General features: G+C 40.4%; 1 protein-coding gene across 1 annotated transcript in view; it reads right to left on the reverse strand.

Annotated features, from left to right (window-relative positions):
* Positions 1-14,179, reverse strand: part of LOC143139481 (centrosome and spindle pole-associated protein 1-like) — a 29,170-nt gene extending 14,991 nt beyond the window's left edge. The window contains exons 1-2 of the mRNA XM_076300068.1: positions 14,109-14,179; positions 3,186-3,287 (exon numbers count right to left, since the gene is read on the reverse strand). Coding sequence (XP_076156183.1) covers positions 3,186-3,287 — 102 coding nt within the window. The 5' untranslated portion in view covers positions 14,109-14,179. The remainder of the gene's footprint in view (positions 1-3,185; positions 3,288-14,108) is intronic.
* Between the last annotated feature and the right edge of the window lie 3,702 nt (positions 14,180-17,881).

The following is a 17,881-nucleotide window of genomic DNA, read 5'->3' on the forward strand; positions in this document are numbered from 1 at the left end:
CAGCTAATAGTGAATTACAATAGTCCATCTTAGAGATGACCATGGTCTGAACAAGAAGTTGTGTGGAATCTTGTGTCAGATAAGGTCTGATCTTCCTAATGTTGTAAAGCATAAACCGACATGATTTTGCAATAGAAGCTATATGCTCAGAGAAGTTAAGTCGGTCATCAATTACAACGCCCAAGTTTCGTGCCGATCTAGTTGGGGTCAGTGAAGTTGAGTCAAGCTGGATGTTAATATGTTGGGGAATAGCTGTTTTAGCTGGAAACACCAAAAACCCTGTTTTTGAGAGATTAAGCTGAAGGTGCCGATCTTTCATCCAGGCTGAAATATCCTTAAGGCATGCAGAAATCTGGTGGGAAACACTAGAGTCATCAGGTGGGAAAGACAGGTAAAGTTGAGTGTCGTCTGCATAACAGTGATAGTCAAATCCATGGGAGCGAATGGTATCACCTAAGGAAGTGGTGTAAATAGAGAAAAGCAAGGGTCCTAATACTGATCCCTGAGGCACACCTGTGGTGAGGTCATGAGACTTAGACTTACTACACACACACACACTCAAAAATGTATCATATTGCATACCAAACACATTTGCTAGGTTACGGGGACGCTGGCGAGACGCTGGCATCATGTTTTGTTTGCTTGTAAGTAAAAGTATATAAGTATATATACTCTTTTGATCCCGTGAGGGAAATTTGGTCTCTGCATTTATCCCAATCCGTGAATTAGTGAAACCCACTACACAGTGAACACACAGTGAGGTGAAGCACACACTAATCCCGGCGCTGTGAGCTGCCTGCTACAACAGCGGCGCTCGGGGAGCAGTGAGGGGTTAGGTGCCTTGCTCAAGGACACTTCAGCCGTGCCTACTGGTCGGGGTTCGAACCGGCAACCCTCCGGTTACAGGTCCGAAGTGCTAACCAGTAGGCCACGGCTGCCCAATGTAATTTTTGTAAAAAAAAGTTCTATGTAATGTGTGTGTGTGTGTTTGTATGTAATGTGTGTGTGTGTGTGTGTGTGTGTGTGTGTGTGTGTGTGTGTGTTTGCATGTGTGTGTGTATGTGTGTGTTTGTATGTAATGTGTGTATGTGTGTGTGTGTGTGTTTGTATGTTGGTAATTTGAGGTCATGACCTGCGTGAAGCTGGCCCCCCATGTTATTCAATTTTTTTTAAAAACACTGCTATTCGTTTGTGCCGGTTTGTGCCGTATAAATTATTGTTTGTGCTGTTAAGGGTTTTAAGTAATTAAACTTTACATTTTCTGGCCAGTGACGTCACTCAGCCCCACATACTTTCCCCAAAATAGTCTCAATCGTTTGTGCTCATTTGTGCCGTTAAAAGTAACATTTGTGCTACTTTGTTTTAAGATATTCCACTTTATTTATTACTCCCGTGATGTCACCAGCCCCCCATCAATGTCCAAAACTCCCCAAAATGGTCTCAATCGTTTGTGCTGATTTGTGCCATTAAAAATAACATTTGTGCAGCTATGTTTTTTAAGTTATCACGCTTTGTTACAGGTGTGACGTCATTCAGCCCCTCATCAGTGTCCAAATCTCCCCAAAGTAGTTGCGATTTTGCTAATAATGTATATAAGTGTATATATTTTGTTAATAATGTATATGTAAGCGTATATATTTTGTTAATAATCATATAAAGTGTATATATTTTGTTAATAATGTATATGTAAGTGTATATATTTTGTTAATAATGTATAGTATTTTATAATCTGTATAATTACTAGCTTAAAATATTTAGTAATTTGAATATTTCATATTGATTTTTGAACTATTCCATTTGGGCATATCTTTAATGTGGTGCGTGCTAAATAAGTGCACATTGTTGGTGTGTAATTGAGTGCCCGTCACTTTAAGAAATATGTGAGAGTAATTAGCCTTCAGTCTCGGTTTTAGGCTAGTGAAACATAGTTGTGCATAGTGCATAAGTATATGTGGATGCAATTCATTATGTTTTCTATGTCATTAAATAAAATAAATGTTAAAAACTAAATAAGTCAAAGAAAATATTTCTGGGATCATAGAAGAGCTAAGTGTCTTGCAATGTTCATTAATGTTCATTAATGATTTTAGTGAGCATTACTCAAATGACAGACATGACGTGAGCTAGTGGGATAGTTAGCAAAGAGCTCTCTCCAGATGTAAAAGGTTGCCATGGTTGCGTAGCCTATCTCTAAATGATGTTAAACCCAATAGTAGGCCTAAATTACCTGAATCCCACAGCCTAGGTAGGTTAGCAACACAAACTTGAGAGATGCAAGTGAGCAAATCAACTTGATATTAGCCTATTAGTATGTGTAACCATAGCATCACTTAAACTAGCAGCCATGTCTCGCTGTTTATGTCACAACAGCTGCGTGTGTGTGTGAGAAAAGACGCACAGCCACAGGCCAGGGGAGGAGGCGCTAGAAGCCGTGCGCACACGCATGTTACTTCAAAAGAACACGGCCATTATTTAAAGTATCGATACTAATAAAATTAGGTATTGTGCCATTTTTAATTTCAGGGTATTGCGATACTTTTCTAGTATTGGTGCACCGTGCAACACTAGCACACACACACACATATTTACCATATTCTCTTTTTATATCAGGATACAATATAATACAAATATACAATATAATAATAATAATAATAATATACCTTTAAATTGAGGTTTATCGAACTGTGTGTCAAAAATCGATTCAAACGGAATTGTGAGTTTGGTGTATCATACCACACACAGTCACTATACTACACTTGCCCCGCCCCCCGCTCTCTCTTGCCCCGCCCCCGCTCTCTCATGCCCCGCCCCCGCTCTCTCTTGCCCCGCCCCCGCTCTCTCTTGCCCCGCCCCCCGCTCTCTCTTGCCCCCCCCGCTCTCTCTTGCCCCCCCCGCTCTCTCTCGTAACGAGCCCGCTGCGGCGCTGCCCCTCTTCTGCAAGTTGTCCAAGTCAGCTACCGCCACAGACTGAATCCAACTCTGTGGGAAACACTGCATACCATATAAATTTACTAAACACACACACACACACACACACACAAATGTAGCATATTGCATACCACACAAATTTACTACCGCATACTACACACAGTTACTATACTATACACAGACACACAGATATGCACGCACAAATGTACACAAACAAACACACACACAAACACACACACACACACACACACACACACCCTGATCTCCATATAGGGAGGTTCCTGCAGCAGCAGACTGGCTTTGTCCTTGGCCACCCTCTCCTTTTGCTCCATCAGAAACTTCTCTAGTTCTTCCTCCATCTGCCACAGAGAGAGAGAGAGATGGAGAAAGAAAGAGAGAGAGAAAGAGAGAGAGAGGAGAGAGAGAGAGAGGGATAACACGAGGGAGAGATTCAGGGGGCATGGTGATATGGCATAAATTAGAAATAGATAAATACATCTCACTAATAAAAAAAGAGAACTCACACGTTTGGTTTAAAATCAACAAACAACTCACCCAAACAACTAAAGATATATCTGTTTGTGCTGTGTATATACCACCCTCTGAATCTCCATACTACAACAAAGAGATATTTGACACCATGAACCACCAAATCAACCACTTCCAGGCCCAGGGAAGTGTATTGATCTGTGGAGATCTGAATGCAAGGACTGGATCCCTTCCTGACTATACAGCAGATCATGGCAACACATATATATTTGGGCAGAGCTTCCCACAAAATGTTGTTAACTTCCCACGGAACAGCTCTGACACACAAATAAACAAAAATGGGAAACTTCTTCTAGAGCTCTGCCAAAGCCTGGGCCTGTATGTCAATGGTAGGGTGAGAGGGGACTCTCTCGGAAGATACAGTTCACCTCTTGGTTGCTCAACAGTTGACTACATGATAACAGACTTAGACTCATCCACTTTCAGAGCATTCCCAGTCAAGCCACTAACACCCCTATTAGACCACAGCCAAGCTACTGCATACCTTAAAAGAACAGAAAACTCTAACATACAAGAACAGCCCAGCAAGCTGTTCTGCACGAGAGAGAGTTACAGATGGACTAAGAACAGCAAAGAAAACTACCTAACAGCTCTCAATCACCCTAAAGCTTCCCCAATTATTGATACTTTCCTTCTTAGTAGTTACCCCCACAATATAGAAGGTGTAAACTTAGCAGTAGAAAATATTAACCATATATTTGACTACCTGGCAGAGCTATCTGCCCTACATCCCCTTCAAAAAAGAAGAAATACCAAACAAAGTGATGAGAAATGGTTTGACTTGGACTGCAAAATGATGAGGAAAAAACTAAGACAATTATCAAACCAAAAGCATAACAGCCAAACAATGACGATTTACGCATCAATACTATGAGGAACTCAAACAATACAAAAAAAACACTTAGAAAGAAAAAAGAACATCATATTCAAAACCAACTACAAACAATTGAAGAATCACTTAATACGAATACCTTCTGGGACAACTGGAACTCGCTAAACAAAAAGCCCCACGAAGAACCAGCCATACAAAATGGCAATACATGGAAAGATTATTTTGAAAATCTGTAACAGAACAGATATGACCCATGAACAAATCCAAATAGTCAATCCCCCCCCCATAAATGCACAAATAGGCTGACACCAGACATAATTTCACTGCATTTCTTACTTCCAGTAACTATATGCATGTCACAATAAACTTCCTTGTATCCTTGTATCAAATTTATTTTATTTGCAGATGATCTGGTTTTGCTATCTCCAACAGCAGAGGGCCTGCAGCAGAACCTAGATGTACTGCAAGAATTCTGCTAGAATGACTGGCTATTAACACCAAAAAAAATCAAGTATTAACATTCCAAAAGAGAACAAATTGTCAGGGAAACAAACACAACTTCACATTTGATAAACTAAAAATAGAACATGTCACAAATTATAGTTACCTTGGATTGGAAATCAGTTCTAACGGAAACTTCAGCTTGGCCGTGAGAGAGTTGAAAGAAAAAGCACGAAGGGCTTTCTAGGCCATACAAAAATCTATTAATATTGAAATACCAATCAGAATTTGATACCAAAAATACCAAAAATATTCCAATCGGTTATTGAGCCCATTGCTCTATATGGCAGTGAAGTGTGGGGTCCCCTAACAAATCACGATTTTGAAAAATGGGACAAAATTCCAATTGAAATGAAGAATTCTGCAGGAACATTCTAAAAATGCAGAAACAAACACCAACTGATGCATGCAGGGCAGAACTCCGCAAACACCAACTAATGCATGCAGGGCAGAACTCCGCAAACACCAACTAATGCATGCAGGGCAGAACTCCGCAAACACCAACTTATGCATGCAGGGCAGAACTCCGCAAACACCAACTGATGCATGCAGGGCAGAACTCCGCAAACACCAACTGATGCATGCAGGGCAGAACTCCGCAAACACCAACTGATGCATGCAGGGCAGAACTCCGCAAACACCAACTAATGCATGCAGGGCAGAACTCCGCAAACACCAACTAATGCATGCAGGGCAGAACTCCGCAAACACCAACTAATGCATGCAGGGCAGAACTCGGCCAGTTCCCCCTTCTTCTAAAAATTGAAAAGAGAGCCATCAAATTCTGGCAACATTTAAAAACAAGCGACCCCACATCCTATCACTTCAAAGCCTTAAAGAGCCAAGAATTGAACACAGAAGAGAGTCCCCTCATCCAGTTGGTCCATAGGCTGCAGCAAGAAACAACCAACAGAACTAACATCACTATTCAGCCCCAGGACACTGGCACCCCTCTTGAAAGAATAAATACCAACCAAACCAATACCAATCTCTCACATACTGGACAAAAACAACGGAAAAACAAAGTAAACTACAAAGTTATTTGACTCTTAACAGGAAATATCAATTAGCAAAACACTTGACAATTGTAAGAGACACCAACTTGAGATAAACAATGTCTAGATACAGGCTTAGCAACCACAGCCTGGCAATAGAAACAGGCAGACGAAGGCAAACCTGGATGCCTAAAGAAAACAGACTTTGTGTGAACTGTGACAAAAAAGAAATTACTCTTCCTCACTAGCTGCCCAAACTACAAAGAAATACGCTCCAACTTCTATCCAAAATTTCAATCTATATATCCAAAATTCTTTGAGATCGAAGATCACAAGAAAATTAGATATTTATTAGGAGAAGATATTGTGCAATACTAGCTGCACACTACATACACAACTGTGACAGAAAGAGGAGGAGTGACCACTGAGCAACGCGCCCACACACACACACACACACACACACACACACACACACACACACACACACAGGGATGGGCATCGTTAAGAAATTATCGATATCGATGCCATTGTTGAGTCTGCTTATCGATGCGATTCCTTATCGATTACCATATTGATTCCTGTACCATTTGCTGAACACTTATAGGATGGCTTTGAGTTGTTGGCTTTGAATGTCTAATTTAAAGTGGTTTTAGAGAATGAATATCAAGTGTGCAATATCAATACAGAAGTTAAATGCTTTAAAATTTCTAAAAAAGTAAACATTTCTAAAACAAAGCTTTGTATTGGAATTGTTAGTGGAATCGTTAACATGTGGATGTGTACGATTCCGATGGATCGGAACGTTTGGAACCGATTCCTAACCGATACCTGGAAACGACTCCCAAGCCTACACACACACACAGTGTATTGATAAAGTGTAAATGTTTGTAATGTTTGTTTGTTTACTTTTTTATAATTATTATTATTCCTGAGAATGCTTTGGCAATGCATCATATGATTTGTCGTGCCAATAAAGCATATTTGAATTGAATTGAGAGAGAGAGAGAGAGAGAGAGAGATTGTGTGTGTGTGTGTGAGAGAGAGAGAGAGAGAGGGAGAGAGGGAGAGAGAGAGAGAGAGAGTTCCAAGACACAGTGAGAGTCATGTTTCGTATGAGCTCCTAAATTTTTGTTGTGTTTACAGTTTTAAAATGAGAGAAAGTTGAAATACTTGTATACATCTGCAATATGATGTCATGTAAAGAGAGAATTTAAACAAAAACAGCAGAAAAACAAGAAATCAGGAGAGAAATCATCAAAAGATCAACAAGGGACAGCTGAAGTGACAGAAGAGCAGTGGACCCGCTAGGAGCAGCTAAAAACAAGGACAGACAACTGGAACAAATACTTAAAAATCCAGCCATTAAAACAATCAGAAGTGAGTACTACAAAAACCATACTTGGAGGACTATACTTTTAAGACAAAGGAAGTAAAAATATCCTGAATCTGAGCTCCTTCCTCTACTAGAGAGAAGGTTTAAGAAAGCTAAGAAAAATATAAAGTCTTGCTAACTTGCTATAGATTAGCCAAAGTGTCAGAGTTCCAGCTCAAAAGGACCGTTAGGCAGCACTGACCAACATTCTAAATTGTAGCCATTCAAATTAGCTCATAGAATGAGCCAATCAAAGGAAGAGCTGCCCCTCCCCCACTGCCCTGCACAGAATGTAACCATTCCACTCTGCACTGAATACTGTCCAGTACAATATCCCCCAGAGATCACAAATGAAAATCAGAGAAAACAATTCAAACAGAAACTTCTGAGGGAAAAGCCAGAGACACTTTTTGGTGACCTTTATAAGAAAGGTGAAGTAAGCAACCTTATCTTCTATTCAGATAATCCAAGTGCCTGGCACAAAGCTCTGATTAAATATTACCCCTCTGTGAAAAAAGAGGGAATCTGCAACGGATGGAAAATAAAAATAAGAGATCCAAATGACCCTGATTGTATCATGACAACAGTGAACATTTATAAGAATGGAACTGTCATGGTACAAGGAAATCTACAAGAATTTCAAATAGTTTTCAATAAGCTAAAAGTAATAGCTGAGAATGAAAGACCCCATGATCAGAGAGAGAGAGAAACAGACTGTGCCCCCACTGTCAGCAGCAGAGCAGAGGTTGCAGAGGAGCCCCCCACCTCAGAGAGGAACCAACCACCATCAACACCAAACTCCCTCCTCATAATAAAAGAACAATTCACACAGCTTGAAATTGAACTGGTGCACCTCAGAGAGACTGTTCTTAAGCTGCAGTCAGATAAAGAGCCACAACAGAAAAGGGACAACTACAGGCATGAGCTGTCTGCTCTCACAGAACAGGTGAGGGAACTACAGAGAGACAGAGACAACTGCAGGGAGGAGCTGGATATCCAAAGACAGCAGGTGAAAGAGCTGCAGCAGGACAGAGAGGACTACAGGAGAGAGCGGGCAGCACTCATAGAGGAGCTCAGGGACAGAGAGGGCATGATGCAGGACCTGAGAGAGCAGCTGTTTTCCATACGCCATCAAGGCCCACTGGCACCGGTGACCCCCACCCATACGAACCAAGTCCTTCAAGCCCAGCCACTCCCCACAACACCCACCTGCTCACAGGCTACTACCACCTCCAGCCAGCCATCACCCACCAGCCCACAGGCTACCACCTCCAGCCAGCCAGCATCCCCCTCAGCACCTGCCGGCCACAGAACACAGCCACCTTCCACAACACCTACCAGCTCACAGGTTACCCCATCAACATACGCAGAGGCCACCGTTCACGAGCAACCCAGACACGAGAGACAGAACACAGGACATCCAGAGCGAGCTGACATTGTTCTCCTCATAGACTCAAACGGCAAATTTGTTGATGAGAAAAAGCTCTTCCCGAATCACAAGGCAGCTAAACTTTGGTGCCCCACAACCCAAAGAGCACTAGAGCTCCTAAATGAGAGAAGCCTAGGGTCACCCAGCCATATCCTGATACACACAGGAACGAATGACCTGAGGACTCAGCAAGAGGGAGTGGCTGATTCACTCAGAGCAGTAATAGAGAAGGCCTCAAAAACATTCCCACAAACCAAAATTGTGATATCCACTCTGCTACCAAGGAAAGATGCCCACCCCCTCACCATCCAAAAGATAAATGCCAGCGTCTCCAGGGACTGTGCACTACGGGCAAATGTCCACCTCGCCCATAACCCGACGATGAACACCAACCACCTTCATGACCACGTCCATCTACATAAACATGCTGTCCCTATGTTTGCTAAGACACTGAAAGACGCAGCTCTCTCTCGGAGATCTAACCCGCAAACACACAGGAGTTACCCAAATACTTCTCAACGCCACACACACCATCCATCGCAACTGGGCAGACTGAGGAGTCCGCAGGAGAGGCCTGTACGAACAACTACGGCACCTACCATAACTGGACCTACGCCTGCACCACCATATAATGCAGCTTCACCACCCCAGCGACGGCAGCCAGGAACACCCACCTATGCTCAGGCGCTCAGTGGAACAGCAGGCCCAAACAGCACTGAACTGAGAGACATTCAGCAAATGCTCAGCCTCATCTGTGCACGCCTAATGAGCAGTGGATCGTGGTAAGAGGTACCAACCACACACAAAAAAAATGGAGGAAAAAAAAAAAAAAAAAAGTTTGTATTTGATGTTGAAATGTTTTACTGTCACAAAATGCTACATTCCAAAATACCTCAATATACTAAAAGTGTTACTCTCTCTAACTATGATACTATATTGTGTGTTATACTCTTAACACTCTCTTTTTTTTCTCAAACTGTAAACCAAACAAAAAACACATACTGAGACTAAATGAAATCTTTTTGTGTTTCTCTGTGGAACATTCAGGGTTTAAGATCATCTGTCTTTGGTTTAAAGAGCAGAGACCCTGAATTTATTTCCTCTGTAAAGGATGTTGATGTTTTAATCCTGCAGGAGACATGGTGCAGAGGAGATGAGCCCACTGGCTGCCCCCCAGGTTACAGAGAGCTAGTTATCCCATCCACTAAACTAAAAGGCGTGACCCAAGGTAGAGACTCAGGAGGGATGCTTATTTGGTTTAAATCAGAACTCTTACCCTCAATAGAAATAATCAAAAAAGGAAAAAATAATTTGTGGCTGAAAATAAAAAAAGAAACCATACTGACACCTCAAAATCTCTTCCTCTGTGCAATTTATATCCCCCCCATTGAGTCCCCCTACTACAATGAGGATATCTTCTCTGACCTAGAGGGAGAAATCAGCCACTTCCAGACTCAGGGGAATGTTATGATCTGTGGAGATCTAAACTCTAGGACTGGTGAGGGACTTGATTTTGTCAGCACACAAGGTGATGACTTCATTACAGGAGATAACATCTATTTCCCTACTTACTCCCCTAGACAAAACTACGACAAGTCCACAAATGTCCATGGAAAGGAACTGCTGCAGCTCTGCCGAAGCCTGGGTCTGTGCATAGTCAATGGCAGGCTACGGGGTGACTCCTTTGGTCGATACACCTATGGCTCAAATCTTGGCAGTAGTACTGTGGATTACGCCATAACAGACTTAAACATGAGCTTTCTGAGAGCCTTCACAGTCAAGCCACTGACACCATTGTCTGACCACAGTCAAATAACAGTCTATTTAAACAGATCAGAGACCCCCAACACCTACATAAAGCCTGAGAAAATGTTCAAAATCAAACCGAGCTATCGGTGGGATAAAGAAAGCTCCAAAAACTATGAAAAGTCAATTGGTCACCCAGAAACACAATCACTCCTGAACTCATTTCTATCGACAAACTACCCCCATGATAAAGAAGGCATTAACTTGGCCGTAAACCATCTACATAAGCTATTCCATTATGTGGCTCAAATTTCAAATTTGACCACAATTAAAAACAAACAAAAGAAAAATAAATCAGACCATTGGATTGATTCTGAATGTAAAAATCAGAGAAAAAGCTTAAGAAAATTATCCAACCAGAAACACCGGCAACCAGACAACCAAGACATACGCGCTCTGTATACTGAATGCCTCAAGAGGTACAAAAATACAGTAAGAGCAAAGAAAAATAAATATATGCAAAGTCAACTGAATGATATAGAAGAATCACTTGACTCAAACAAATTCTGGGAAAACTGGAAACATTTCAACAAAAGGCCTCATGATGATTTAGCTATCCAGAATGGTACAATATGGAGAGAGCATTTCACAAACCTATTCAATCATCCCACACTAAATTCTGACCAGCAACAAATATCTAACAGACTGGAAAACCTTGAAATTTCCATAAAAGATAATCAAAACCCATTGGATTTTCCAATAACCCAGAAAGAGCTTGTGGAAAAGCTAAACAAACAACAGCCAAGAAAAGCATGTGGTGTAGATGGCATCCTGAACGAGATGCTAGTGCATACAGACCTCACATCTCAATTGGCTATTCTAAAGCTTTTCAACCTCATATTAAGTGTAGGATACTTCCCTGACTCCTGGAATGAAGGACTTATCACCCCCATATATAAGAAGGGTGATAAACTAGACCCAAACAATTACAGGGGTATTTGTGTTAACAGCATCCTTGGAAAAGTGTTCTGTAGCATAATTAACACAAGAATAATTGAGTACATCACAGAACACAATGTATTAAGCAAAAACCAAATTGGATTCCTCCCAAAAAAATCGGACATCAGACCACATCTTCACCCTGAACACCCTCATTGATAAACATGTAAATCAAAATAAAAGAAAAATATTTGCTTGTTTCGTGGACTTCCAAAAGGCATTTGACTCCATATGGCATAAAGGCCTATTATATAGACTGATCCAGAGTGGTGTGGGAGGAAAACTATACGACATAATCAAATCTATGTATCTGACCAGCAAGTGTGCCGTCAAAATAGGATGTAACAGGACTGATTTCTTTCCCCAAAGGAGGGGAGTACGACAGGGTTGTAGTTTAAGCCCTACACTGTTTAACGTCTATATAGACGAATTGGCAATCACATTGCAGAACTCTGCAGGTTCAGGACTCATGCTGCAGAACACTGAGGTCAAGTGCTTGCTTTTCGCAGACGACTTGGTTTTAATATCACCAACAAAAGAGGGCTTGCAGCACCACATGGATGTACTAGCAACATTTTGCCACACATGGGCCCTAAAAATAAATTCTGAAAAAACCAAGGTCTTAGTGTTTCAAAAACGTTCCAAGCTACAGGGAAACACCAACAATTTTAAAATAGGCAACAGAACAATTGACCAGACAAATAATTACACCTATCTAGGCATAACTCTGACTTCAACGGGGCACTTCGGCTTGGCTGTGAAGGAACTCAAAGAAAAAGCAAAAAGAGCATTTTATGCCATTAAAAGATCAATTAGATTGGAGCTACCAATTAGAATTTGGATTAAACTTTTTAAAACTGTGATAGAACCAATTGCACTATATGGCTCTGAGGTATGGGGTCTGGGACATGAATTCTCAACCTGGGATAAGCACCCAACTGAATCCCTGCATGCAGAATTCTGCAAAAGCATCCTCCGGGTACAGAGGAAGACGCCGAACAATGCATGCAGGGCAGAATTAGGCCAATACCCCCTTATCATCAATATTCAAAAAAGAGCCCTTAAATTCTGGCAACACATTAAAATGAGCAACCCCGACTCACTCCACCATCTAGCACTTCAAAGCCAAGAGCAAAACATAGGAAGGAGCCCACTTAGCCAACTTGTCCTGAGACTCAGTGACCTCACACCATCCCACATCACTGAGGCCCGGGACAATGTTACAGTAGCAAGAACAATTAGACCAAATTACAAACAATGAAAAGGAAAATTACATCACCTATTGGAAAGAAGTAACCCAAACACAACCTAAATTACAATGTTATTTGGCCCTAAAACGTGAATACACAACAGCTACTTACCTGAGTACACGAAAAGACCCAAAACTCAGGAAAACCATGACTATGTACAGACTCAGTGAGCACAGTCTCTCCATAGAAAAAGGCAGACACAGGCAGACCTGGCTGCCCAGAGAGGAGAGGCTATGCTCACACTGCAGCTTGGGGGCTGTGGAGACAGAGCTCCACTTCTTAACAGAATGCCCAAAATATGAGGAAATACGGACATTATTATTCAATAAATTAAATTCAACCCTCCATGAATTCCAAACCTGGACAAATGAGGCTAAATTGCCTTACATCCTCGGAGAGAATGAGGATGTGGTCATTCTGGCTTCAAAATTTGTAGCAGCGTGCCACAACCTGAGGGACAGCCAGTGAGGCCACAACCACCAACAATGTTGTATATTTGTTCTTATTATTAGAATTGTTGTTTTACTTTTATGTCTTCTATGTCTACTTTTATGTCCTCTTATATGTTAATTCCACAATTCTGTTAAGCATGTATTTATTTTCTATTTTGTCCTCTTTACCTCTTATGTGTACATGTAATTGAGCTTTGGCAATAATGTTCATGCAACGTTCATGCCAATAAAGCTTTCTTGAATTGAATTGAATTGAATTGAAATTGAATTGAGAGAGAGGGTATCAGCATAGACACCAAAACAATTGCGAGAGCATCTCTGGCATGTTCATGTATTGGTCAGACAGTACTCATAATGTAGCCTACTTATTTGACAGAATTTCGCTTTCTCCTGAGCGATGACGCCATGGCCACGTCAGGGCTGTTGTTAGGGCAACCACAGTGCGCTAACACGCTAACAACTAGCTAACATGGGTACCACCAGCGAACCACCATCATTGTTCTGTTGGAAACAGAGCTGCCAGTGCGTTGATACTAACATTGTAAAGCTACTGTCAAACTGTCGTTCACCCACAAAGCAAGAGAACAACGGGCCGTGTTGATCTTAACATTAACGGGCATGGCTGTCTTGCCATTACCTTAACATTACCCGTTAACTTATCGCTAGCCAGTTGTGACAGGTGAGAAGGGTCGCAGCATTGTATGTCTGATAAAGTTTACTTTTAACGCTAACGTTACTTCAGATCGCCAGTTTTCCACTGTCGCTCCAGCTTTGGTATGGAAGTTGTTGCAGGTGAACTTGGGAATTAAACGTTACCGCTTGTTGCAAAGTTAACCACAAATGACTGACACATGTCCATATGGCTATTTGGGTAATTCAGCTGGTTAGCAGTCGTCATCTGATGACACCGGATGGAACGCTAATAAGGATTCTGATATAACATAATACCGAAAACTACATGCAACAACCCATAGTACAATATCCTTAATAGCTAACTAACTTGTCTACTGCATGACATATCAGGCACCACAATGTTCATCATTAAAAAAAAATACCTCTATGCTTCCAAACTGGGTTAAGACGTTATTCCACTGTCACCCTCGGATTACACCGCTTTCACGACCGCTATCACGGTATCCCGAGAAATATTCTTTGGTCACCGCTTTTCTGAGATTTACGGCTCCCATTGACTCCCATTCAACACATCAAAATAATGTGCCAAAACTAACGCCGCTGACTTCTAGTCTAGTAGCATTTTCTTGAACCCAGAAATGTTGAGTACCCTAAAGCTTTATTGCAGAAATGTCATCTATAGGCCTAGTGGATGGATTTCAACTTGGTTGCTAAAAGTTGCACCTTGGGCAATTTGCATAATTAGCATAATAAGATCATCAATTTTAAATTATAGCCTAGCTATCACCATGAAACTTTCTCAGTTGATTACTTATGTTAAGATGAGAAAAAATGTATTGCATGTTTTTTTTAATTTTAGTGTTTAAATATACAAATGAGGCCCTAGCTCATTAAATATGCACTTATTTGCTTACAAAGAAAATCAGATCGTTTGATAAAGCCAGGCTCAAAATTATTTTTCCAAAGGAAAACACGTATACTTGGGGGTCTGAGTTGGTGAAAACCTTTAAGGAACCCGGTCAGGGGGCAGTGTTGACCTGTTACCATTCCAGCCTTCATCATGCCCAGGATTGTTGAGCAGAGCGTGAGAATGAGAACAGACAGGATGGAGTTTGCAGAACAGACAGGATGGAGTTTGCTCTCTCACGCAGCTGTTGTCTGTCGTGGTGTCAAGGGGGATGCTGCTGAGTACGCTGCTCCTTCGGCATCTTAAATATTTGTAATTTGTTTGTTTGTGTCTTGTGTGCGAAGCACTTCTGTTGCACTTTTGTTGTGCATAGAAAACGCTCTTCATGTTTGTCTGTAAAGCACTTTGTGCTCAATGCTTGAAAAGTGTTATAAATACATACTTGTATTTTTACATTATTATTATTATTAATAATAATAATAATAATAATGATAATATCATGTCACACGGCCACCAGATGGCGCCATTTCACTACTTGCTAACATCCAAATAAGGCCTGAAGTGCAGTGCCATGCCATGCCGCCATCTGGTGGCCATTAAAAATTTAATGTAGCCCATTATATTTATTAGAAAAGCAGCGGCCGTCGAATAATCTTGCACTTCCTTACCAATTATTCTTCTAAGCCATCTGGTTAATTGTGTTTTTCTTTTTAAACTTCTTTCCTTTATAAATTGTGGTGTCATCATCATCATTAAGGTATGTTTTATGTTTTTTTAAATGTCATAACCCTGACATTTGGCATAAATTACAACAAATTTGAGCAATGGGCACAGTCTTAGGGGCAGACAGTTTTCATAAGATTCCTCCAAATTGTTTAAGGGCAATTCCATGCAAAGGTCATCCTTACCATGGAAAAAGGACAAATAGAACTATTGTTAAAATGTTAATTTAGGTCTATATTTTATTGTTTGTAACTGATCTGATTGAATTTCATGGAGAATTACACTATTTTGACATCATAAATATGGTGTGCAACCATACAGAAACAACAGTTTTCAAATGGCAATATCATACATATTTAAAAAGGGGATAAATGGACTCAAGGTTCCAACAAATTGTTATCATTTGACAAATTCCAGATTGACAAGGGAATGGAGTAATGTCTATGCTCATTTTGCCTTAAGATCACAGCTCCTTATATTTGTAAGGCTTTTGTTTTTAAGTCAGCAAGTTCCATGGCCATGTCACATCCATAACGTTTTATAGGAAAAGTTTATGCTACACATACAGTGTTGATGCGACAATGTCCAAAGTGTCTGTGCAAAGCTGATTTATATCAATTTAAAATATGATTAACAAATTGTGCCCCTTTCTTACTTTTAAAACCTTTAATGGTACGTTATGGATGTGACGTTATGGATTTTACATAATGTGAATTTACAAGACTGGAGACTTTATTTTACCTCAAAGCTGATAAACGTCTGTTCTGGTGGCATAACAATGCCTCTGTCTGTTCTGAGATTACTAGGCTGATCAAAACCACAAAAAGGTCTCAGCATTAGCAAAACAAAACATAATATTAAAATACCTCCAGTGATTGACATAGCCTATTTTCAAGTGGCCTAATAACGAAAATCTGAGCGATTATCTTCCCGTAATTGTCATACTGTTGTTGTACAGTAACTGAATGATCGTGTTAGCTGGTGAGGATGGCTGACTTTGCAGCTGGAGTTAACGTAGCAACCTCCTTCTGTTGCAGATGTGTTCAGCCTGCCATTCACATCTGTTTACAGTAACACAGTTCATTTTAAAATGTGACGCTCATTGACAAAGGTTTACAACACGATATGCCAGCATTTGAAGTGTCAGATTCTCTGTAGCAATAAACTACCAGCAATAAACTAGATGTACCTCATATCGGTACAAAATATGATCGCTGCTCGGTCCAGCACATTCTCTCTGCAAAACTAATCACGCTTGTCAATTTGTCTCCATCTCCTACTCCTGCAACTTATGTGCATGTAAATGAGTGTGCGCATGTGTGAGTTTGCTTTTGTGTATAAGAGTGTGTGTGTGTGTGTGTGTGTGTGTGTGTGTGTTAGGGTGCTAACGGTGTGTGGGTGTGTGCAAACAAATGTCATGTCCCCTGGTGTTTCAGTAACCCGGAATCATTGACCAAAATTGATCACAGTCAAAGAAAAAAACATATTTATTGTTTTATTTTTTAAATGACTTGTCCTGATTCTTCTTGTGGATCTTAATGGGCACTGAGGAAGCAATAATTTCATTGCTAGTTTTTCATAATTACTATTTCAGTTGTTTCATATCAAAATTCACTACAGATAGATAGATAGATAGATAGATAGATAGATAGATAGATAGATACTTTATTGATCCCCAAGGGATTTTATGTAGTTTGTGGAGGACTGGTTCAGACATGTCACATCCATAACGTGAAACGGTCACATCCATAATGGCAGTTTTTCCAACATAATGCATTACGAAAATGACGCATATTTTCAGACACACACTTTTTGTGTTCATTCAAGTCTCCTTCATGCTACATATATCATGGTTTCAGCAGTTTCCCGCAAAATTCACAGTTTGTAGAAAACCTGTAATCTCTCATAAAAGTGTGTCTATTTCATGTCACATCCATAACGCTGATAAAATGCCTTGTATTCTTAGGATGTAAATGATTATATGAAATTTGAAGATTTGTCAGTATTCAGAGGACAGAGGTTACATTAAAAGTTATGCAAATGAATTCACTGATACTAATTTTGCCCCTTCTCTAAGGCATTTTGTTTACCAATATGAGTCCAACTGTCACATCCATAACGCCAACTGCCCTTAAGCCAATTTATGTTATTCTTGCTGTATATGTCTTGTGCCAAAATGTACCTTATTATTATTAAAGTGAAATGGACCAAAATGTACCTTATTATTATTAAAGTGAAATGGACCAAAATGTACCTTATTATTATTAAAGTGAAATGGTTGCTGGCATAAGTCAGCAGCGTATGTTTGAAGTATCTTTTGATTTCTTGAATGGGAGTCAATGTGAACATTAAATCTCAGACTAGTAGTGACTAAAGAAGAATTTGAGTGATAGCGTGACATAGGGCTGGTGGCTGAGTTTGCAGTATTTCTCTGTTTTTCCTGATTGTCTTTGAACATACAGTTTGAACATTACACATACAGTTTGAACATTACACATACAGTTTGAACATCACACATACAGTTTGAACATTACACATACAGTTTGAACACAAACAGTCCTATGT

This window comes from Alosa pseudoharengus, unplaced genomic scaffold (assembly GCF_046254945.1).
Source record: "Alosa pseudoharengus isolate Yale_2024_CS ecotype anadromous, Long Island Sound unplaced genomic scaffold, YU_APseudo_1.1 YU_APseudo_1.1_scf_22, whole genome shotgun sequence".
Classification (NCBI taxonomy): domain Eukaryota; kingdom Metazoa; phylum Chordata; class Actinopteri; order Clupeiformes; family Clupeidae; genus Alosa; species Alosa pseudoharengus.